Genomic DNA, 24,792 nt, shown 5'->3' with positions numbered 1-24,792 from the left:
ATGTGATTATAGAACTTTACTTTAATGAGTTACAAAGTAATCTATTATACACAACACTGATAAGCATGAACAAAAACAAAATTGACTTGTTTACTTTTGTTTATTATATTTAGAAGGACTCATCTGTTTCATAAGTAAAATCCAACCAGAGCTTTCTGTCGTGTGCCTCTGTACTCTGTACTTTCTCCTCAGCCATTCTGCTTTCTCACTGAACAAAGGACACTTGTCTGCTAGGTACACAGACTGCCTACATTCCATTAAAAAGACATATTGAGCAGTGCAGAGCTGGTGAGCATTGCAAGCAGGAAAATATGAATTCCAGTACAAATGCATATCTGTTTCCAATAGTGGCTCCCTCTCACAGTTCTCTCCTGTTGGTATCGCAGCATGAAGCCGTGATCTCATTAGCCTTGCAGTGCATATGTATGCCTATTGTGGATGTATAAATATGTATATATTTGTGAGAAACAGTATGATATTTTGTGCAGTGGGTGTCTTTCCGTCTTACCTTTCTCTAGTTTAACAAGAAATCGTTGGGGGATGGAATTGATTCCCCTTCCCTGCTGTTTCAGCCAGGAAAATACATGCACATGCACAAACCTGCCCCGCCCAATCAAAGCTTCCAGAAGTGAGTGTTATATCTGAGATGCAGACAGACCTGCGTGTGTTTATTTGTTGTGTAGCCACACCAATTTTACACCTAAGAGGGTGGAGGGAGGAGAAATGCACTGAGTATTGATTGAAGGGGAAAGAGTCACACAGAGATGGAAGTCCCATTTGAGAAGCAGGGAGGATGAAAGAAAGAAGAACAGTGAAGGAGAAAGCACTGTATATATATGCGTTTATATTTTCTTATATTTGATTCATTATTTCTGGAACTCGGAAAGTTGATTGTATTCCAGAGAGAACTTTAAATTGTTTTGGGTTTTTTTGCGGTAGTTTAAAATCCCTTACTCTCAGATCAAGTCCGGTGCAGCAATTGAATCAAGCATAAAGATGGAGAATGCGGTGAGTTGAAAGGGGGTAAAATGAGTTAGAGGGCAATAGAAGGACCTGAAAGTGACGGACAGTGCCTGGGAAGCAATAAATAGTGTGGGGATAGAGTAAGTGGGGTTGGCAGATAATGTGAGAGAAAGAAAAAAAGGCACAGAGAAGAAAGATTGGCCTCATCTGTAGACTTTGAAAGGATTCTCATCTTTTCTCATCTATATGGCTGTGCTGGGAGACAGAGAGCGAGAGGGAACTAAGGGCACCTGCAGTCGAGCATTAGCCAAAAGCCCCATTATCACTTCAAAGCTGGACTTTGCTGAAGGAGGGCTGAGTGACATCAGGGCCCTACAGAGGATGAAACGGTGCACAGAGATAGGAGCAGAAGGCCGCCTTCTCTGTCAGCTTTTTCTTCAATCATCTCCCTGCCCCTTTTGCTGTATCTAACTTCCTCTCTGTCATCTACCATGTCCTAACTTCCTTATCGCTTTCCTTTCCTCTTCCCCTTATTTCCTCCCCCCTGTTATTTCTTCCCACAGTCTTATCTGTATCTTTAACACCTGGCTGCTTGGATGGCAAGCCCTATAAGAGATCTCTTTCTCTCTTCCATTTCCCCTCCTGGCTGCATTTCTCCATCTTCTCTGGCTTATACAAGGCCTGGGAATGGGAGCCCTGATGAGCCCCAGGTTGTGGTAATGAGCTTGCAGCTTTCATGTAGGGATAAAGCCGATGACTGGAGGGGGTGTTGTTGGTACTGGTGTTAGTGAAGTGGATATTACCTCCACGGGATTGTGGCTTGTAGGGTAAAAGAGTAGTGAATCAACTCCAGCCAAGTGTAGACCTGGAGATTCAAACAGTTCCCACGGAGTCAAGACTGTCCAAAGCCAGGCACAGATATAAACACACCACTGTCAAAGAAGGCAGCAAGCCAGGAAAGGCTGTGTAAGTTACAACATTCCAGTATTCCAGTAGTCCAATACATTATTCGAGAGACCTTTACTGATATTTACAGGCCAGAGATGTTCAGATGCCTCATGCAGGACAAAGGCTTAGGCCTGACAGTGGCAAACACAGAAATCCTGGAACATTTTCTATTACTGCTCCTTGCTTGATTTCTGAGTGTGTCAACATTTCACGTCTAGAGAAACAAAATTGTGACAAAAGGATAAGTCTGAAGTCTGAAGTTCTTTGATTTGACTTTGCCCAGACGCAACATCACAAGTCCTTAAATCCTTAATGTGCAGCCCTTTAAATCCTTTCAAAATCAATTGTGTGTATGTCTGTGTGTGTGTCAGAGAGAGAGAAAGAGACTGAGCAGTTATGTTTCTATTAATCCGTAATGCCTAGCCACAGGCCATTACCACTCCTTCCCTGTGATACCTTCATTAGGCCCATAGGATGGCCTTACTTCTCTTTTGTAGATTAAGCCTATTTCCTGTCTTCAGCTAGTCATAGTTGCTCTGTATTAAAGTTGCAATTGATAATTGTTTTTATTATTTCTTTATTTAATATGTAGCATGTTGTTCTGTCCTTCAGGAAACAGTAAAGTGTTTCCAGGTCCAATATCCAATTTATAATGGTTTAAAAACAGAGAAAGGAAGCGTTTTTTTAGTTAGTATGAATCAAACATTGTTACTGTGAGAGAGCAGAGGAGCTGTGCCCTGGTTCCACTTCATAAAGATGTTGTAAAAGAGAGAGGATCATTGAAGGTTAACAAAGAGCTTTCACATAAACAAGCTAACAAACTGGCAGCCAAAAGTCCTCTGCACATCCTAAACACTCATTTTACTCCATTTGTTTCCCGTCTGTCATTGCTGGCATGGCTCACTTAAGACTTTTTTAACCATTCATCCAGTAAATTGAAATATCTTTCATTGAAAATGTGTTTCTTTTGGGTTTGTTGATTGATTAAACTGGAATATCAATCCGATGACTGAAAGAGACCTCTTTCAGGAGAAATTTTACTTCCTGAAACTTTGGCTGGAGGTAACGGCAGAAACCCAGTCAAGCACTGATATACGATAAATTACACAGTGAAATCATTACAGCTTTGCGGCCTGCTTTCTGAATTGGTTTAAATCTTTCTCATTCCTTTGGCTTTTTATAGTATAGCTCTAAATAGTTTCTATGGAGACTGGATAGGCAGAGCGTTCCTGTGCTGCAATTTGCCCCCTCGGCAGTCTCACCTTTATTCACCTTCACCTATGTTTCTGAATATAGAAAGCTGGAAAACAGCAGCACATCTGTGCTAGCACCCTCGCTGCTCAAAGGGCTGAAAAACACAGAGAACTGATAAAAAGGTTTATTTACATGGGTAAAGTTAGAATTTTGGAATGTCAGTCAGTTAAAGGACTCTGAGATTTATTATTAGAGTCTAACTGTTATCAGTCCTTCAAAAACACTGTACATATAAAATGGACTTAACGGCAATGGTGTCATCCACTGTGGTTTCTTCCGTTCTGTTTAGTCTTTTGGAAACACTCTCAAGTGCAGTCTCACTTTTGGTTTTAATTTTTAGCCTCAGAGGATGCTGCTGGTCCTAAGTTACCACGTGTAAAATAACAAAAATGTTTTTAATGTTTGAAATCAACGCAAGAGTCAGTGATGCACCGTTTCATTTTTTTAGCTTTAGGCCCAGTGTCTCCTCATACTGTGGGTGAATATTGAGCAAAGGTTTGCGTACCAACAAAAGTAAGAGATAGTTGTGAGAGTGAGTTGAGCAGAGTTGAAGGAAGATGTCCAGTGGGGTTAGAGAAGCACTGCCTTGTTTCCCAGGCAGGCACCCTCTTTGTGACATGGTTAAAGATGTGTCCTAACACCATTCCCATCACCCCTAGTCGCCTCCTCTCCCCACCTTGGCTCCCATCCCTCAATCCCACCCTCAGCCCCCGGAGAATAGCTTGCCCTTTGCTCACGCCATTCCGTCTCCTTGGTGCTCATTGTTCCCTGGTTGCTAGGCAATAGCTGGGGCCTCATTTTGTCACCTTGGATACAGGGGGGAGCCTGGGTATTCGTTATAGGGTCAGGGCTGACAGAGGTGACGTGAAGGTGTGTGCGTCTGTGCGCGACTACGTATGCACACGTTGTTGGCCATCAAAGTTTGTGTGTGGGTTCATGTGTGTTTGTGTGTGTGGGTGTGTTTGGTTAAGGGTCAGGCGTGACAGCGCAGATACAATAGGGTGGGGTGTGACCAATCCCTCCTTCACTATTTATTAGCCTATTCAATAACCCACTCCCCTGCTCAGAGCCAGGCTGGGCCAGGAGGCAACCAAGCTGTCCGTCAACAGCAAGGGGGAGGGGCAGCAAGTGGATCCCAGAAAACATAATTAATGTGTAAAACAAGAGCTGCTGCATTGCTCTAAAAGGGAAATTAAGGAAACAAGCAGCCACGGCGACTGCAATTAGGTAGCGCTGAATAGGCCGCTGTCTTTGAGTTGTCAGTACTGCTTCAGGCACTCAAACCTGCTCTCTCTTTCATCTCTCACCCTCTTCCACTCTCTTTCCCCCTCTCTCAGTCTTCCCTCTCTTCTAAACAATGTGTTTCTCCCATTCTGTAAAACACACAAGGAGTGGGAGAGCCTTTTTGTCAGTCGGCCTCCTGAGTGTCGATCCTCAATCGTTGAGCTAGCCGTGGCCGGCTGTCCTTGGAGAGCCCTGGAGTGGCTTTCACGAAGGTCCACTAAACACACACACATGCAAACCTATATTATTGTTGCCGGAGCTTTAGGACTCATCACGAGAGCACGAGTGGTGAAATGAGCAAATCAGGGAGGTGCTTTTTTTTTTTAAATGAACCCTTATTTAAATTATTCAGCTTTCTACATTTTTATCTTTATAGCGTGTATGACCTCGGAACTAATGGCAAACCTGTTCTTGAATTCATTAGAAAATATCATTAGAAAATCCTAAGCATTTAGATCATCAATCAACAAGTGTTTGGCTCTCAAATTTAGCTTCATTGTGGATGACTCACTCTCCATGTTCCACGTCTGTGAGTCATCTGTGTTTTAATTAACTTTTAGCACTTGCTACAGGCAAGCATTTCCTTTTTTTGTTCGTCTTTTGCATTCCCTTTATCTTTTGCTTTTGCATGAAATTGGATCAGAGCTGTCTGTTGGCAAGAATGTGAGTAGCGACAAACTAGCACCCAGAATGGATTTTGCAATGCACTGCAGAAAAGGTCTGTGGTTGGGGTGCAGAAAAAAAGTATTCCCTCTGGAATCTGTTTTTCTCCTGCTGCGTCTGCATGTGTGTGTTCCAAAACCAACCATGAAGCTAAAATCGTTGCAAATTACTAGCTAAATCGCTGCATTGTGTTCTCGACACTCATAATGAGTCAGAAGGAATGCAATGTCTTCACCTGAGCTGTAACTGATAGCAGGTATAAAGAGGATCTCACATGTCCATGCAGAAAAAATCGAAAGAAAAAGCCTGGCAGTGGAGAGGGCATACCTGCACTGCGAGGCAGGGTGTGTCTGGTCTCTCAGGGTTCACCGCTCCGACTAAACCACAGTGGTAATGCAGCGGAAAATGACTCCAGAACCTGGCATATAAACTTAGGATCACTGTGATATTGAGAGAGTCGCTCGTGCTTTTTCCAAGCCTCGTACAGTTTCCGGAAGACTCATTAAGGAATCATTAAGTGAGGGAGCTGAAAGGTTCATATTCATGAAATTCATCAAAACAAGTTAGTGAAAGCAGCCAATGCATTTATTTAGTCGGCCAGCTGAATTCATCCAATGGGCTGCATTGATGTAGTGTTGACCCCGAACCACAGCGTGCACTGTTGTCAGTATGGCTTTGTTGGTAGTGCGGTGACCTTTCTTTGTGCCCATGTTTGGGCCAGTAACCTTGCTTTGTGTTGCTGTGTGTATCAGGGTGTAGTGTGACTCCCCTTATCCATAAATCACTGTCAGATTCCAATGGTACGAAGCAAAGCCTTCATCTGAAGCTTGGATAATAGGGTTGTTGTGTGTCTGTGTGTGTGAGTGAGTGTGTGTGTGTGTTTGCGTACCCAGACATTCATGTGTGTGAAGCCTGTTGCCCTTCATTTACCAATCAATGCCATGCAGGGTTTATGAAAATTCAGTGAGTGTGAGATGAGCTTTTTTCTTCAGATGAATATTGCACGAAACGCAGCACTGGGTGACAAAACACTCCATCGATTTTAAAGAAGGAAGGAGGCAGTGATTGAGGGAGGGGGGGTGGAGAGACAAGGGTGAGGGAATGAGGTTGATCGCTGGTGCGTGATGGAATAAACTGCAGATTTTCTGTCGCCTCGTGTGCATGTGTGACTGTGTGTGTACGTCCCACACAGGGGTCTAATAAATAAATTATGTCTGAAATCAGAGCAGCTCTCCCTAGACCATCTCCACTTCATGAGAAGTGCTTGTTTACAACTCCACACAGACACAAATACACAATCTCATGCTACATACTGCTCGGCTACTGGAAGGGACCAATATACTGTTGCTCTCTCCAGGAACACGTCTGTCCTGTGAGCCTCTAAGTGTGTGTTCCCGCTCTCAGGCCTTCATCGCATTACTTTCTGAATTCCTTCCATGTTGAGGGTGAAGGGATGGGAAGCATTACTGGGCAGGCCAAAGCAAACACACACACACACACACACACACATGCATATAAACACCTACCTTATGAGACGGACTGGAGAGCATTAGTGAGCTCAACAAAGCAAACACGGTGATAAAAGAAGGATTTGGGCAAATTCTGATGAGAGGAAGCGGTGGGGCAGGGAGAGGATTTACCCCCAGTATTCTGCAGGCCGGGGCACGACAGAAGCCCTGAGTTTTGTAACCAGACAGTGTGTGGCACTGACTCATAGTTCCTGTGTTTGCTCTGCGGGATGTCCTAACATATCATTACTTCTCTTAGGAAAAGCAACCTTCTCAAGAGAGACGGCTGCCTACCTTCCAGACAAAACCTGACCTTTAACTTTCTCCCAGCAGTAAATGAACCGATGCTTTTCTAGATGAACTGCGAGTGTAAACGAGAGATGGTGTTGGAGTGCTCGTGGGTGTGAAGGAGAGGGCAGTCGATGCACAGATGATTCCCATGGTTTTATTGTTTTTGGGAGATTTTCATACATTCCCATTTCTAAGCAACTGAAGCAAAGGTCAAAATGGAGGAAGGAAGACGAGAACAACAGACTAGAATGAGATGGAGGGAGAGAGATGTGTTGATGGTAGGGGATACAGCTCTGGAATGCTGCAGTGGTTTTAATTACAGACAAAGGAATGGGCTTTTTAAATATTTAGAGTACAGATGATCTCTCTGGCTGCATATGTTTGTGTGTTTGAGGCTGTGTGTGTGTTTGTGCGCATATTTATTCGGATATGTGTGTGTGTGGGGCATTACATGTGTGGCGCATGTAAAGATTTTTACACTGGATACCTTACTGACTCCCAGTCCCAAACCCAAACTAGGAGTAGATTAGCTTGTAAACTTCTGAGGATGGGTTTGCGTCTTCTCCCAGTTTTATACCAGCAATAAAGCACACCTAACAGTCTTTAAATGAACAAGCAGGTAGAGAAACATATGCTTTAGCATATAGTGACTAGCCTACCTAGCGTGGGCTTGTAAGTTCTGAAATTTTCCAGTCATAGGAAGTGAGACTGATGCAAATCTCTGTGTCTATGTTACAGCTCTTTATTTTGGCTCGACACAACCAGAAGGAAATAGGCACCACATTGTGGTGCTATTTAAAAGTTTCGCTGTACAACTATTGAGTCAAACTGTCCTGGCAGCAGCCGACTAAGTACGATACCCCGCTGATCACCCGAAACCCCCCCAAAACAACCCCTGATAAAATCATCAGTTAAAAAAAAGAGAGAGAGAGAGAGATATCATTCATACATCAAAAAGTTTAACTACCTCAGCTTTTATATACCACTTAAACTAGCAGGCCATAAAAAAGTCCCCCAAAACACTAAAAATAAGCTCAGTGAAAGATAAAACTAAACACACAAGAGAGAGGTGATACCAAAGAAGTGGTTTCAAAGTGCTAAATCTTGACAGTGTGGGTTGTGCTGTTATAGACGAGCCTGAACTGCTCTCATGGATCTAGCTCTCTGGTCGGCTGCATTTGTCTGACTGACATTAGAGTGCTAAAACATACAAGAGCAGTAATCTCCTCATCATTAATTAGAGACCTGCAGGATGTAAAGACATGTGACTGCAGTCTGTGAGCACTAAACCCCATAGGAAGTCGGGACGCCGGAGTTAAATGGAGCTATATCCTCCTTGCTGCTCTTGTTAAATGAGCGCTATCACGAGAGAGCCTTCTCTCCTTTCGTTGGTGTATTATGTGTTTATTCAGAGCGATGCCAAGGCCAGTCTAGACTCCGAATGGTAAATAGGCTGTAATTTTGAGGCAGCGCAGCGTACTGCAGCTTCACATTGATCTGTCATTGACGAAGTTAATAAGCGTGGACATGAGGCATGAAGCCTCATACAAAGACATCAAAGTGTCGGTGCAGTGACTGGCCCGCTGTGAGAATGGCCTTCAGGCAGACACCCGGGGAGCCTCAAGCCCCTGGCTTCCCAGGAGGGGAGAAGAGTGGAGGGAGGGCAAGGAGGTGGTGAGGATCTTGGCACTATGTGTAAAAAGTGTCTATCTCTCTATCTTTTTTTTTTCTCCTGTCTTCCCTCACACATAAGCACATGTTTTTTGGTACGTGTATGCCATGTGTTTGTGCTTCCATATGAGAGTACGGCAACCTTTGAGCAGCAGACAAGATTCTTTAACTCAGTTCTTTCTGCCTCTGCTCACCACCTGCTGCTTGGGAACCTGCTGGCTACTCACACATATGTATACACACACACATGCAAGAGCAAAAGTCTCGCTACTTGGTAACCTCCTGGCTATCTGCCTTTTCATTCATTTCTGTCAACAGCAAGTAAGAGAAGGGGAAAAGGCAAAATCCAAGAACAAATATTAGCCCGTGCAGACAAAGGCATTCCAGACAGGGTTTTCACCCTCATTTGCTCATCCTTAAAGTCCCATCGTCCTTCTTCCCTCCATCTCTCCAGCTCCCTCCCCCCAGCCCCTCCCCTAACGCTGCTCTGTCCTCCTAAGGTCTCTCATTTCAGCTTAGAGTGGGGCATCTTTGCTGTTATTATCAATTTTGCAGAAGTTTAGCAAAGCACAATTGCAAATATAGTGAAAAATAGTGAAATGTGCATGTTTTTCAAAATTGCTCATTGCTTACAATAACACAAATATCCAAAAATTCAACATAAGAATCTAGTAGAGTTGTCATTTAGAATTTGTTGTGGGTATCAAACTTAACCTTCAAGTAAACTTCTCTGCACTAATAACCAAGACAGAACTAAAAGTGTTGTTTTTCATGATGAAATTGTCTCCATTCTTTTTGTTTTTTTTTCTGTGTTTCACTCAAACATGCTTATATGCTTTCCCAGGCACTTTGTTCTGTAAATACAATCACTGAAAGCTGATACAGCCAGCTTAGAAATAGTTAATCCCTTAAAACAAGTCAGACAAAGACTTTGAGTGAGTGATTCATCGACTGCTCAGATTTTGGGGACATCTTCCCCTCACAGGCTATTATTTCCCAGCTTTTTAGTATTCCTCCTTCTCCTGTCCGTCATCGTTTTCCCTCCCCTGCCTCTACGGGTTCAAGATGTCATCCTCATCCTTGTCAGAGAAGTCTAATGGATTGGTCACGCTCAGGGCCCTCCCAGCCTGACTCATAGAGCTGGGCTAAAAGGTCATTGCTAGGGTGAGATAGGAGCTGCGGGATAACGACATCCGCTTGGATGTTCCCAACTTTTTGTGTGTGTGATTTCAACAGTTTTATGTGTGCAACATATTATTTTTTCAGTAATCACCTCTGTACCTTTGTGCTGGGTAGCTGGCAGGACAGTTTGCAATGAAAGCAGTCAAACAAACCAAAGAAAATAAAAAGCAAAAGTCAGGGCAAGCATACAAATATGTTCTTACAGACACTTATGCACACATTCCCTGTGTCTGGCATATTCATCACAGCCTCTCTGGGCCTCTAGTTCTTTTTAGAGGTCAGAGGTGAAAATGGCATGGGCGCCTACATAGAAGCAGAGTATACATGTGTGTGATGATCTATTGCCATCTCAAGAAACACAAACCAAATGTATGTCTGGCAGAAATAAAGGTAAGTGAACACGTGATATGTGGTTTTCAAGTTCTAAAGGGTCAGCGTCAATTTTCCTCCAAACAGTTTGTGGTCTTTCTTGTGGTTTTCTCGATAGTTGCGTGATTTTCTTTCAGTCACATCATTATTTTTTCCTGTGTCACATATATCGCGTCGAAGGATTGCAGCAGACATCATTAATGCAGAGCACATTTCCACTCTGCTGTTGCAAATTTCTTTTGTTCCCTCTTTGACCTGGGCGATATTATATTGCCAGCCTATTGTCTCCTGGCCTGCATCTTAATTATCCTTTGTTTGTCCTCCGCCACCTACTCCTCCTCCTCATCCTCGACTTCCTCCCTCTGATTTTTTTCTCCCTCTTTCTTTCCTGGGTGGTGAGTTTTAATTTCATGCCCCCTGCTCTGGCAGTTGGTCCTTTAGTGAGTGCCAGGCTGGCTTTGTAACACACAGCGTCCTCGGGGGCTAACAGTCTCTTTAACACACACACCCACACACACACAAACACACAGCCACAAGTATTCATGCTCTCAGCCCCGGGCTATGTATCGGCATCCATGCAGAACTTATGGCAATAAAATGATCCCGAAGTTGCTTTCAAGAACACACAAAAACACAGGCTGCCAAAGACATGATTACACAAGCAAGCACAGTGGCATGTTAGTTCAGCTAGAGCAAATGGACTTGATTCAGTACTCACACATATGGAACAAAACGCCACTGTATTCCCACTTATCCATCATCACTGTCATTGTTTCAGTAATTTATCTGAAGGTATTGGCCTCATCTGGCTAGTGACAGCTTGCTAACTGTACTGGCATGCCTTCATTACTTCAGCAGATGACTCTCAGCCCTGGGGAGTAATCAGTCTTTATGCTAATGTTTGGGGTTGATGACGGATGTGCTTTAGCCTCCATTGTGTTTGACACTGTAAGAAAAAGGAAAAATTATTGTGGGGTTTTTTGTTTGTTTTTTTGGGGGGTTTTTTTCATTTTGGAGATATATTTTGTGAGTATGTCTGCGTGCTGGAGTGCACGTTTGGCCCCTGTGGTAATAGCCCATGCCTACAGCTGCACCTCTGCAAAGGTTCATTAATCCTGAAAGCAGAGTCTGGCCTCATCTTTATCTCCTGAGCATTGCAGATCACATCTGCAGCTCCAGGCCGGTCACTCATTAATGAACACACCTCAAGGCCATATGCGATGGTTCGAAAATATTTTAAGAAATCCAAGCAGGGAATATCACATACCAAATGAATAAAAGAGGCAGGTAGGCTGTCAGACAGCAAGAGCGATGTGTTTTTCAGTTACGGTGGTGCTCTGGTCAATCTAAAAACCTCACTTGGAATAACTTTAGATCCACCGAAACGATTCACATTAACATGTGCCATAATTCTTTTGAAAACATGTCGAACAATTCATAGTAAATGATCCTATTCACAAGCTCGAATTGTTGTCTTTGTCTGTCACTGTCTGGTTGCAAAGTTTGCTTCACTCACTCACTCAGTTGTCTACGCTGTATGTGGGCTGTCAGTGTGGGAGGATGAGGGTATTCTGAAGGAGTGTGGAAGACAGGGTAAACATCCAGAGGAGTCTGTGATGTCCATTGTTTAGCTCTTTCTCTCAGGACGACTCCCACCCACTGCAGCACAGCTGGGACCATTTGCATTGTCCGCCCCTTCCACTGCCATCCCCAGCCATGCTCTTACAAGCAGAACACACACACACACACACACACACACACACACACACACACACACACACACACACACACACACACACACACACACACACACTACTCTCAAGGCTTAGTCACAATTCCAGCTGGGTACCTTTTTGTCTCCTAGCAACCAGCACCTCTGCGGTTTCTGGCCTCGCACCTTTAGTTTGGACTGCGAACCCATCCCAACACAAGGATTACAAACACACTCACCAGATGTGGGTTTTGAGTTGCTGCCTGAGCAAAATCGAATCTGCAAAGTATTGGGCCGTTAGCTCTTGTGGAATGACTTTCTTTATGCGGTGAAGTTAATGAAGAACACTGATAGAAATGAAAATGAAAGCCCAGAGGCTTTGAGGCACTCTGACTGCAGTTTTAATCCCAGCTTTCCAAAGGGTGTTTGCAAAACCCCTTATGAGCCCAAGAAAAAAAAGGTCAGCATGAATTCAAACGGACATCAAAACAAACTGTTAATTGAACAAAATCACCTCAAGGATCAGTATAATTCAAAAGACACAGAAGAAGCTGTGAAGTTGAAAGCTGAATCAAAAGAGAAAGAAAAAACAACATCACATATATTTTACATTTAGTTTGATAGACTTTGTGCATCTGTGTGTGTGCATTGCTGATTTGTGACTACAGCCATTTGGGGTCCTGACTGCCTCATGTTATATTCATGAAAGATTTCCATAGTCTCAGAGAACCTGCAGTTATTTATTCATACCTCTATGAATACCTCTGCTGACCCCTGACACACACACACACACACACACACACACACACACACACACACACACACACACACACACACACACACACACACACACACACACACACACACACACACACACGTGTGTCATAGAATGGAAATATCGCCTCCTCAGATCTCTTCATACACACACACACATACACAGAAACAGTGCTAGCTGACCAGTGGTTAACCTTTAGCTTTTTACTTATGGCAGTGCAGTCTGAGCAGAAGGAGATGGAAAGTCCCTGAGTAGCTCTGACCTGAAACTCACCCAGGTGTTATTGTGTTATATGTATCCAGTGTACTTATTCTGGGCATCTGTGCTGTATTACTTCATCGTTAGGGTAAATTAGGAGAATAAGTGTATGCTTTTGCCTCTAGATGTTTGAAAAGTTTTGTTTCTGGGTTTTTTCTAGTCAGAAAAGCAAACAGAAACGATGTCTACACACAGAGTGGGCCTATAGATTGTCTTGAGTAGGCCTTGCCATACCCATTTTACTCCTCAGATATGTAACAAACCATGGCTGCTGCACTGAGAGCTTTTTATTTTTCTCATCCAAATTTCTGATGCTGCTAGAGACTGATGACTGTGGAAACATTAAATAAAAGAAATCCTCAGTTTTTCCTTTTTATTGGCAAACATCTTTCAGTAGTAAGAACTATACTTTAGTAAGAAAACCTTTATCGTGGGCATCTCTGAATGAAGTCATCATTATCAAGATGCAAGCCTGATGTTAGGACATTAGAACGCCTGTAATCAATAATTCTAACAACAACTCTACACTGGACGAACTTATTACCATGAATATTACCATGCACGACTCTGATTCCACCTTAAATTTGTGAAAATGTGTTGTGTACACTTGGTGATCTTGCCTTTGGCAAACCCCGAGTGCCTATGTTGTGTGCTTTGTGGATTACTCGGTGCAGAAACATCAGGATGAGACCCCTGACTTACTGCTGATTACATTGCTCTCTTGCTGCCTTAGGATATTTTGTGTATGGAAGTCAAAGCACCGTACATGTGTATGCCTTGGAGTGTGTGTTTGTGTGCATGTGAGTGTGTCCTCTTAAAGATAAGGTGATATACAGCATGCCCAGGGAGAACTGTTGACTTGATGTCAGCCACAATGCACCTGTCTCATACATCACGGTGAGCCAGAGTCTGCAGTCTTTATTGTTCCATCACTTCTCCTCTCCTCTGTGTTATGGAACAACCGCCTCCCACTCAGTGCCTGTTGTTCCCCTCAACATCATAATGTGTATTTAACGGCATGGGTTATATTTAAGTCAGTGCACACCTGCGAAATGTAACCATTTAAATAAGTAATACAAATATATTTAAAATGATTAAAAGTTTAGAGAAGTAACTGTGTAGCCATTAAGTAGCGAGATGGGTTAAATGTACAGCGTGCAGGTTTCCATTTTAATGAAGTCTGTTTAGACTCTGCGTCCTTGACTTTGTATATCTAGGCATGTACCTTTGGGCTGTTTTTAAGTTGAGCTTTCAGAGGGATTTGGAGGGAGAACAAGCACAACGTAAAGGTAGCTACTCTGCTCACCTTCCCTCTGGCTTAGTCCTCTCGTCTCCTTTTGCGATACTTTCCATGTGTGATGGCAACTGTAAATGCTTAAAGTAATGACTGGGAGATCTCACTCTCGATTTCAGTCACTCTAGAGAATAGACGAGGGTGTATACAAGTTCTTTAGAGAAATCCAGAGGAAACGAGGAGGTGATTTATGCAGGGGTTCAGTTTGGTCAGCATTCATCAAATCTACTCTCCTCTGGTTCATGCTTTTTTTTTCTATTCTCAGTCTTCCGAAAATGTTATCGTCTTTGCATGGAGTCAATTAGACCTCTCGAAGCTTGCTGTTTTTGTGTTGATTGAAATAGCTCCTGAATGTGTATCTTTGTGACAGTCCTCTGATCTGGTATCAGCTGCCTGTGGTTAGGTGCGGTGGATCTGTCATCACAGTGGCTCAATAACACTGACCTCAGACCAGCGTTTCCAGGAAAAGCTGTCATCCGATCTTCGGGATCAGTTTTCCACTTTCTAGGTAGCCAGCCATCCACAAAGAGGCATCTTTAACTAGTTTAGCAAGACCACACAGTATGTGTGCGCGCACAGGCTTGTGTGTGTGTGATAAAGGGAGAGTGAGACCGGCCAACCGGATTGACTTTGTTGTTTTTCTAAATGGCTGTCTCCTTCCCTTTTTCTCCCACCCTGGCTCTGTGTAAAACATTAGTCCAATCTAGTAAAATGATTTCCAGGCTATTCTGAGAGATGGAGATGATTATTTCTGGCTTGGAGCGAGCCCGCTGGCTAATGCACAGATAGGTAATAGGAGTGATAATGGACCTGTTGAGAGGTGGTTCTACCTCACCCTCCTGGCTTTTCCTCTTTTCTTCTCACATTGTTCTCCTATTGTCCAGCAGGTAGACAGCATGATGGATGGAGAGAGGGCTTGGCTGTGCCCCTGTGCAAAGCATCGCTATCGTACACCCCGCTGTCTGTTGATAGTGCCTGTAAGCGTTTGTCATGATCGATGCTGCTCAGCCCTGCTCCATCATTCAGCCTGACTGCCAATGAAAGGCTTGGACACACTCAGAAACTCAAGCAGACATAATGGTAGGGGGAAATTAGGGTGAATCTAGAGCTCTGACCAAGTATAGATTTTCTCCCTCGTTCTTGCTATAGAAACCCTTTAACTTGCTTCATGGGTGGCAGCAGAGCACGCAGCCACATGTGTGCGGTCATATGGGACTTTTAAGCCTGCAAATACACACAGACATCATGAATCATTTACAGTGAAAGAAGAGATGTGGATAACAGTTAAACTAGCTCTGTCTTGAGTCTCAGTGTGTGTGTGTCAGCCATCATGTGGACTTGATAAGTTCCACTGACATTGTGTTTTCTCTTGGTGGTTGTTGAGTTTTCCAGTCTGGGAGCGCTGTGTGTTTCTCATTGGTTGGTGAGCTGCAGATGATTAGAGCGGAGTCCATCCATGAAATCCCCTTTAGGTCCCATCGAAAAGAGACAGTTTGAGGAAGTGTGTCTATGTGTGTGTGTTGTGAGAGTGAGGGGAAGGAGAGAGACAGAGCGTGTTAGGCTAGCTCTATTTTTCAGCATCAGAATAAATCATAAACTCTCCCCAGATGCGTCCACAATGGCCTCCCTTTCCCCTCTTTCAGCATGTGCAGAAGTGCAAGACTTTAGAGGGTTAAAGTTATAAACAAGAAGGCTGCTATGACAGTCCAACTGGCCTGCTGGAAATGAGATAATGCTGCTCAATGACATATTTCCTGCAGTCCATATAAATAAATAGAGAAAGTGACACTGCGGAGGAAAGGGGGAAGTGATACGTAGCTCCAATCAATTATTTTCCCTGCCTGTTTGTACTAGTTTTAGTTGACATTAGCTTTCAAAGTAAAACAAAGACAACAAAGACAAACAGATGCCACTGAAATGTGCTGCATTCAGTATTAGTCCAGTATTTGTTTTTCATTGTGATTCTTTGTATGGCCTATATTTAGTCCAAGAAGAGAGAAAAAGAGTAGGGAAGCAAGACTTTCTCTCTTGGGTTTTTGTGTAAGAGTATTCCTAAAGCAGCCTCGTTATTCTTCTCTTTGTAAAAGAAGCGATTTTTCCTTCGCTGCTTACCAGTCCTCCTCCCACTAAGCTCTCTCCTCCTTTCTCCACCACAAAGGGATGAGAGAGGCACCTTACACACCGAGCATGCTAGTGTACCACATCTGTGCGCGTGTGCATGATAATTTGTGTGAGCATGAATGAAAGATTTTAAGACGTTAAGACGGTGTTTTGACCTGCAGATGATAATGGTAATCACGATGATGATGATAGTGGTGGTGTCTGGCTCGCTCGTCCAGATTGCACTTACTCCTTTGCGGAGGCACGAAACACTGAGGTCAGACAGCAGGGAGAAAGTGAAGGGAGGCACGGCTAAGAGGCATGTTTATCATTTATTTTAGCCGGAAGGGAAGCAAGACGTGAAGGTGTGGAGAGAGCAGGATTGGGGGAGGGCGTGAGGGTGAGAAGGAAGGCAGAGACAGTCTTGGCCGCACACAGGAACACTCAGTCACTCTCAGTCACTCTCTCCGGGCCACACAAATTCACATGTTCATGCCTGTGTTTTTGGCGAGGGTCCAAAGGCCTTGCAGACTCGATCTATGTGCTTTCTCACCTCATTGTCTTTATGTTATCCCCCCACACACATACACCTTCACTCATTTTTGTTCTCTTTCAGCTCAACCAAAGACCTGTCTACACATACAGTACACAAAGCGTGTCAGCACATTAAAGTTTTTGTTTATGTCTTCAACACACAAGGCATGTTTGTTAAGCTCAAAATAGACTCATGACTCTTCAGACTTACCTTTCTTATATTTTGCTTTATTTTTGTGTGTTATGGCCTCTGAGTGCTGATAACTGTCAAAATGTAACCCTTTCAAACTTCAAGGTTCTTTTTCTTTTAATTAAACTTTTTAAAATCATAGTCACCTTTTGTGGCTTGCCTGCCACTTCCTTGTGTTGTTCCTGGGATTTTACCAGGTTAAGTCTCTGGTCCAAAAAAAGAGTATCGACATTAAAGTCACCTGCAAAATTTCCTTTTTGAATCCCAGGCCTTCACTTTGATTGCTAATAAACATTTAGGTAATTATGCCCTTGACAGAGGAATAAATGATATGTAGACATAAACAGTTTGTGTATGTTTGGCTTAGTTTCTCTATCTGAAAGCATTGCTCTCTATTTGCAGTTGTATCTTGACTCATTTGTTGGTACATTTCCACGTGCAATGACTTCTTTTTGAAGGCCCACAGTTTGTTTATGTGGCTGTTTATATGTGTGTCTACTTGTGGGTTTTTACCATGCAGGGAGGAAGAAAGTAGTTAGCATTTAGTGGCAGCACACTGCCATTCTTTTAACAGCTCTCACACACCTCATTAACTCTCTTAATGAGTAAGTAATCAGACACATTCCCCCTCTGTCTTTCTGTCTTTTTCTCCCTCTTTAAATGGTAGAATAAAATTAAGAGCATTTGGCAAGGGTAAACATTTTCTTATCATGTAATCTAGTCGAGCTCTTGAGAAAACAAACACCCGGCCTAAAATAAATGCACTTACACAGGGACCATAGAGGGAAGTCTTTTAGAGAGATACTCTATTTATAATCGCCATAAAATTTAATTAGTAATAAATGGATCAGGAGCTTCTTTTCATTGACTGTGATATTTTTAAAATAGGTTGAAATGTTTTCGTAGCTTGACTGTATAACTCTTTGTAAAAGAACAATGCAGGAAGAGGTGGACTGAAGAGAGAGTGATGAAATAAGGGTGAACGGCTGTGAAGCAGCAACAGGAAATCTTCATCCCTTTCTGCATTACTGAGTTGCTGCCCTGTGAAAAAAAAGATTTCTATCCAGTGCATTTAAGTGATTTTCTTTGTTTTTGAAATTTAAAAGAGCTATCACCCAAACAAATCTCATCTCTTGATGGGAAGTGGTCTACATTTACCCACACTTTCATACATGTGACAGCGTTTCGAAAATAGCTGGTTTTCCCCAAGTTATGCAGCAGTGAAAAGCAAACAAACAAATAAGATGTATTTATTTCATTGCATATTTTTGAGAATATCTCTTTCAAAAACAACCTGAGTTCACCTTGAGAATGTTTAAGAAAAAGTATACAGAAAAGTAAAGTGTTAATAGTGACCAGCAGCTGTAGAAGGCATCAATGAAGTCGACAGAGTGCACACATCTTCTTAAAAGGCAGTTGAAATTTCTCCTAAGGAAAAGCTTTAAAACTAACATATCATAAATAGGATTTATCCTCCCATGTATCAAAGCTTTTGACAGCCAAATGTGGAGGCACAAAGTCGGAAACTAAGAAATCTTTCGTGTATGACAGAGGCAGTTATTTGTTTTCACATGTAAGCTCATGTGCAAATATGTCTATGTGTATAAAGGTCATTACGAGATATAAATTACGCCCACACCAAATATCCTGAAGCTTTGCAGGTGTCAGCCACGAAATGTGTATAAAAGCTGGACTGCCTTAAAAGTGAAGCCAATGCAGATGTGCCTTAAACTTGCTTTCTTCCTCATGATCATAAGAGGGAAACTTCAGGGATTTCTGAAAGAGGCTCAACTTAATAGAAGTTTATGAGATATAACACTACTTCGCAATTGATTTAGTGCAACACTCTCTTGGTGAGTTATTGGTTTAAAAAGCTACCTTTAATACAGCATAATGTTCATTTGGGTAATTATGGTCCCCTACAGGGCGGTGCCTCCGTAGTGTAGTGGTTAACGCACTGGCTTAGCAAGCAAAAGGTTTCTGCTTCCATTCCAGACAGAGACACTAATTCCCTTTTGGGTTGTGTCAGCAAGAGCATCCAGTGTAAAACTCTGCCAAATCAAACATGACAAGGGATCAGCTCAAAGAAGCTTTCATGATCCCATATAGAGCAAAATAGATGAAATAAATCCGACTACCTTGTGATCATCAAGTTGCTACCATGTGAACATGTAGCTTCCTTGAGTTTTAGTCAAAAAATTTAAATGCAAAAGCTGAAATGCCTGAAACGTTATACTTTGTTTTTAATTAAGTGGCTGAACTGCTTCAGCATCCCTAGATATTCATTTTGCCGTCACAAACAATGATTAAAGAATTAAAAGGGTCACAGCGTGTCTTTACGCTGGCGTTTTGATCCGTATATTAACATGAAACCATAGTAGGTATGTGTATCATGAAGGTATGTACAGTGTTAGTGTAGTGTACTGAGATAGAGATCAGAGGTTAATGATGTGAATCAGACAGGAACCAGACATTACCTTCAGCGTGGAGCTAATCTTCAGACCAGGCGCCTTGAGCTATGTCTGATAACATAGCTAATTATTTCAGATATAGACTCTGCGGGGATTCTTGTAAACCAGCATATCAGTAGCTACGTTTATTATCAGAGCAATTTACACTGATTAAACAATAAGATTGTTTGAGGTCCTGAATAAGTGAAACCTTAAAAAGCTTGACCGCAGTATATTAGAGACTGTAGTTCATACAGCGAAGACACACCTGAAAACATGTGTGTTACCGCATCATTACGGCAACAATGGGAATGAACTGTGAGCAACGTCACCCAGAAAGAGCCAGGGGTACATTAATGAACTAACTGCCCACTTGCATGGTATGTAGTGCATTAAGGTAAATGTATACCAGGTCTTGGCTCTTTTGAACACTCACTCTTGTTCACTCAAGCGTTGGATCGCACACCTATGATGAAAAAAAGGCATGCTGCGTGCAGGAAATAAGGAAAGAAAAAGTTGTAGGTCTAACATTATTGCAGCAAGTCCCTCAGCCTTGGAGTAGAGGCTGAGGGACTGCCTCGGGATATTCTTCAACGCATTGTAATGAGTGCATGGAAGGAGTCTGGGCAGTGGCGACTGCTGCAAAGCTCTGGTGGTTTCTTCTACCCCGAACAGAGCTCTGCGAGTGTCATGAAGCCCGGAGGTTATAACCGCTTCTCCTTCGTCTCCTGACTTTATCTGCTCCTGCAATCCACTATCTGACTCTGAGGTTAGATAAGTCTGATGCAGTACACACATTTTAAAACATATGCGCTGGCCAGACACTCAAATCCAAGATGATTTCATGAAGAAACAAGGCACAAAGAAGATGGAAGTGGTTCCTTTGCCAAGATGATTTCTGAACTATCTCTGGGCTGCTGCACAAGTGATGCACTGTCGTGGTATTTGCTAAAAGGCTTTAACATTAGATTTACTGTCGCTAGATTTTGTGTCAAACACCATGGTGACCATTATCTCTATTTGTGGTGACTGTTGTCATATAATCATGTCTGTTTTTGAATGGATCAGTGCTTCCCTGAAATCAGCTCGACTGAAATCAACTAATCAGAGATGTCAAAGTTCTCAGCAGCAACACAGTTGGAGCCAAGCTTAGAAAATACCAGTGAGGGGCAACCACAGACTATGTAAAATACAGTATGGTCTCCCACAGAAATGTCCTGTTTGCCATTTTAGGAATGTGTAAATGCAGAAATGTCGAGTTGCTAAATTTAATATTGTTCTGGCTCCTGTAGGAGTTTAACCCGTCGATAAATCCTTATAGAATACAGAAGACTTCAGACTCCAAACCATGACCACTGTGATTATTGTGTTTGATGTGACAAAGGGAGAGAAAGAAACATGCAAAGGGACAAAAGCAGTATAAGTAAATGAGATTTTCTGGCACTATAGATAGCATCATTTATAGTTGTCATGGGTTTTTTTGAGGGGGGGTGCACATTGTCCCAGAATAGACTTATATTTTTTAAGTGATCTCCCACGACCTCAGCACCAAATCCAGTCAAACAGCACCATAATTGGTAGTCTATAGATCACTCTAACCAATTGTGTTTTAGCATGCTAGCAGGATTGACGAGTTCACCCTAGAGCTATCATTTTACTACTTACAAAAATGGGATTGTCCTCATATCATCAGAGCTTTCCATCCTTTTCTCATGCCTGTCCCCATATTTATGTCTTTCTTCCTCTCCCAGCACCTACTGCCTCCGGCATTTAATGCCGCCTGAGCACAGCAATTTGTTGAAATTTCCCATTGGAGCCTGGGAGTGAACACACAAATACAACCACCACACAGAGAAAAGATATCCTCATATGTCCAGGGGCAAGAAGTCATTAACCAAATGTGTGCAGAAGATCACAAAAGAGACATCTTTTGTGTGTTGGTGGTTTTCTTTTGTTGTAGAAAGGTGAAGAGAAGGTGAGGGGACTAATTAGTAATTAGAGTTCAGGTCCAGGTAGACCTGCTTTGATAAGCGGCACCAATTCAGCCCGGGTGCCAGACTGACTCAGCTTTCATTTCTTCACTCATGCTGTTTTGCCAAGAGAACAACAAAGGAGCTGGAGGGAGCACAACCGTTCTGGCTCTCATGTTTGCTAGTTAGGAGACACGAAGCCGGTTTGGTGTTTGGGATATGATCCTGCAAAATATGGCAGACTGACAGAATAGCTAGATTATTGTTGTGTAATTGCCTAAATTGCCTGCTAACTGTGATGCCCTATATCTCAATGAAAGCAGATGTTATGCAGATCTTCCGAGAAAATGTAACTCAGAAACCTCACAGGATAAAATTAGAATGTGCCACTAGATGGAATATTTATGTTCTGTCTGAACGCGAGCCAGCGACGTGTGTGTTTCATTTGCACATCTGTACGTGCTCGTCAGGTTTTTGTGTGTTCAGAATAGCAGCCATATAAAGGGCTGCTTACTTGTTCCCTTATCCGCTAAATAAAAGTGCCCCTAACACGGTCATTCCCATGCAACATCATTGTAATGCCGTCTTTTAATGGAACAAGACTGTAAACACGGGGCAAGACCCTACAAGTCAGAGTAGACTGCCACAATTCAATCTGACCTCAATATTTTATGCCATGGAATCAAACACACAAATTCCATTTTAATTGTGGTGTATTTGCAGTGGCCTGCATAGTACTCTTTTAATTTTTGCTGTACCGTAAAGAAACAACCACCCATTCATTAGATGGATTGAGCAACACAACCGCTGTAATGCGTTTTACTCCCCTCTTTTGTATCCTGCCGAAACAATGTCTGTGCGATATTCATTCCCGGGAACATTCTGGAAAGCATCACCCAGTGGGGACACTATGTGAGACTGTGTGTCTTGGGAACTCATTTTAGCATTACCCCATGGGGGTTTTAGCGTGGATATTTGTTGTGTGCATCAGAGGATTGCATGCTGTGGTGCGCATGAACATTAACTAAGCAGGAGTCATCAAAGTCTGATTCTGGTGTTGTGCCTTAGCCCTTCTGTGGGTGACCATAAGTGCTCTGTTTACATCTGTCCGGGCTGTGGGAGCCTTCCTTGCATGAGGCAGGAGCCTCTCTGGTATCAGCCAAGAGTTTCCCTGAGTAGAGTATGTACAGAAGATGGTTACATGCTTTCTGAGTCAGGTTAGCTCACAATTTAAACAATAGGCAAAATACTGTGACAATTAAAATAGGTCTTGTGCTTCAAATACTGCTTTTCTCTCTGTTCGGGTCGATTATCACACACACACACTCACACACACACCAAATATTATATGGGAAAATAATGCTCTTTGTGCTACTGCGGGAACACCACCAACATCTCATTGGTCGCTGCCCAGCTGTCTGTCTGCCCAACTGTCTGTGAACTGGTGCCTCACACCAGTGCATGGTCAGGGCACAGTGAACAAATTATAGCCTGAGTGAACATTGAATAATACAGCCAACAACAAAAAAAATAACATCTTCATTATGAATGAGTTGGCCATGCAGTATCAGACCTAAGGGTGTTGGCAGAAGGGAAAAAAATGCCCATAGCGTTCCTGTTCTGCACCATTGAGTGTGTTAAAAGAAAGAGCTACACTGAATAGAGTTTGATTCCTGCTGCTAGCAAAGCATGCTTAAACACTAGAAGTGAAAGGTTCACAGAGGAAATTGCTGGAACATGTTAACATTGCTTCCGAAATTGAGTTATATTGGACACACATCCTCTCAAAGTAAAAAAAGACCAAACCAAAGCGATAATCGAGGATGGATTGTCTCTAACCGATGCCTTCTTATTGTGTCCGCAGAGATCTGAGCGAGAACTACATCCAGTCCATTCCCAGAAAAGCTTTCAGGGGAGCTACAGACATCAAAAACCTGTGAGTACCTCACTCTTTCCAGGGTAAATGTGCTCTGCCCTGCAATGTACAGTTATCTTCGTTATTAAATAAGGATTGGTCTATAGAAGCTTTAAAAAAGTTATGAGGTTATGATGAATGCAACCAAAAAGTCTAGCAACATCTGAAAGTAACCACATTTACAAACTGAAAAATACATGGAAACAGTTAAGTGATTAAAAGTCGCTTAAGGAAGTATAAAAATAACTGGTTAATTAGTTATTAACATGATTCTAACATTGCAGTTATGGCAAGTCAATGAAGAGTCAAGCAAGATTATACAGAATAAATTATTATATTACAAGCTACTGTAAATGAACATTTTCCAATATTTATCCAGTCGGGTTAATGGCCTTTGGTAACCGCAAAACATTATGTACATGTCGGTATGTGTAATTCCAGCAGACTGTGCATCACACTGATTAAGTAGACTAACTACCTCACACACACACACACACACACACACACACACACACACACACACACACACACACACACACACACACACACACACACACACACACACACACACACACAGAGCTCCCCAAAGGCGTCTTGTAGCAACACTGATTTGCATCTTCGCACGGACACATACTGTAGATTTATGAGGTGTATCGATGCAGATAAACAATTAGTGAAGTGCTACTCTTGGGGTTACAAGAGCTGAGATGACTAAACCAGTATTGATTTACCACAATCCATCAGTGTTCTGCTCACTGTACCCATGATTACAAATAGCCTATAGGGAGGCGGAAAGATTGTTTACTGTATGTGCCTCGTGTAACAAAGGTTCTCTCTTGTGTGTGATCTGCAGCCAGCTGGATAAAAACCACATCAGCTGCATAGAGGACGGAGCCTTCAGAGCTCTGAGAGGCTTGGAAGTGCTGTAAGTATCTGAAGTGATGCTATTCATCCAACCCAGCCCTCTATTGTTCCATTAAAGCACTTAGTTAAATTAAGACATTGTTTTGGCCTCGCTAATAAGCATAACTAACAAAGCACAGGCCTGGCTTATACCAAAATACCCCCCTGTGGGCCTCACGAGGGGGGCCAGCATCATGGAGACCAAGCTCCATTAAGTCACAGTTGACAGCAGTGTTCCCTTCGATCACATTAACACCCCCCACCTGCCCACCACTTCACCTCCATCTACACATCACCCACTTCTGGGCAGGCCATCTGACATTTGGGGGTTCCTACCATTTTACAAAAAAAAAAAAAAAAAAGAATCCTATTCAAGTTAGCACTCAATCCTCCATGCATTGGTGACCATGCTTAGCAGTTTTTGAACATTCAATTAATCATCCCTTGTCTAAAGTGTCCAAGCGGTCTCTGTTAGAGCTCTCCACCTGAAACAATTTAGACTTACAGTTCAGGCAGGGGGACGAGGGCACTTTGACAGGCTTGCTATTTTGATAGTGAA

The 24,792-nt window shown here is 42.7% G+C and overlaps 1 protein-coding gene across 3 annotated transcripts in view; it reads left to right on the top strand.

The window, feature by feature from the left end:
• The window catches only part of slit1a (slit homolog 1a (Drosophila)), an 86,111-nt gene that overhangs the window by 24,101 nt on the left and 37,218 nt on the right, over window positions 1–24,792 (top strand). For all 3 annotated transcript variants that reach the window (XM_085428164.1, XM_085428165.1, XM_085428166.1), the window contains 2 exons: window positions 23,280–23,351; window positions 24,184–24,255. In XM_085428164.1, the coding sequence (XP_085284290.1) occupies window positions 23,280–23,351; window positions 24,184–24,255 (144 nt within the window). The remainder of the gene's footprint in view (window positions 1–23,279; window positions 23,352–24,183; window positions 24,256–24,792) is intronic.

This window comes from Rhamphochromis longiceps, linkage group LG13, assembly GCF_057381845.1.
Source record: "Rhamphochromis longiceps isolate RC_006_pf linkage group LG13, R_longiceps_female_GT1.1, whole genome shotgun sequence".
NCBI classification, from domain to species: domain Eukaryota; kingdom Metazoa; phylum Chordata; class Actinopteri; order Cichliformes; family Cichlidae; genus Rhamphochromis; species Rhamphochromis longiceps.
Note: the sequence above shows the minus strand (reverse complement) of the source record. Positions and strands in the feature narration are given on the sequence as shown.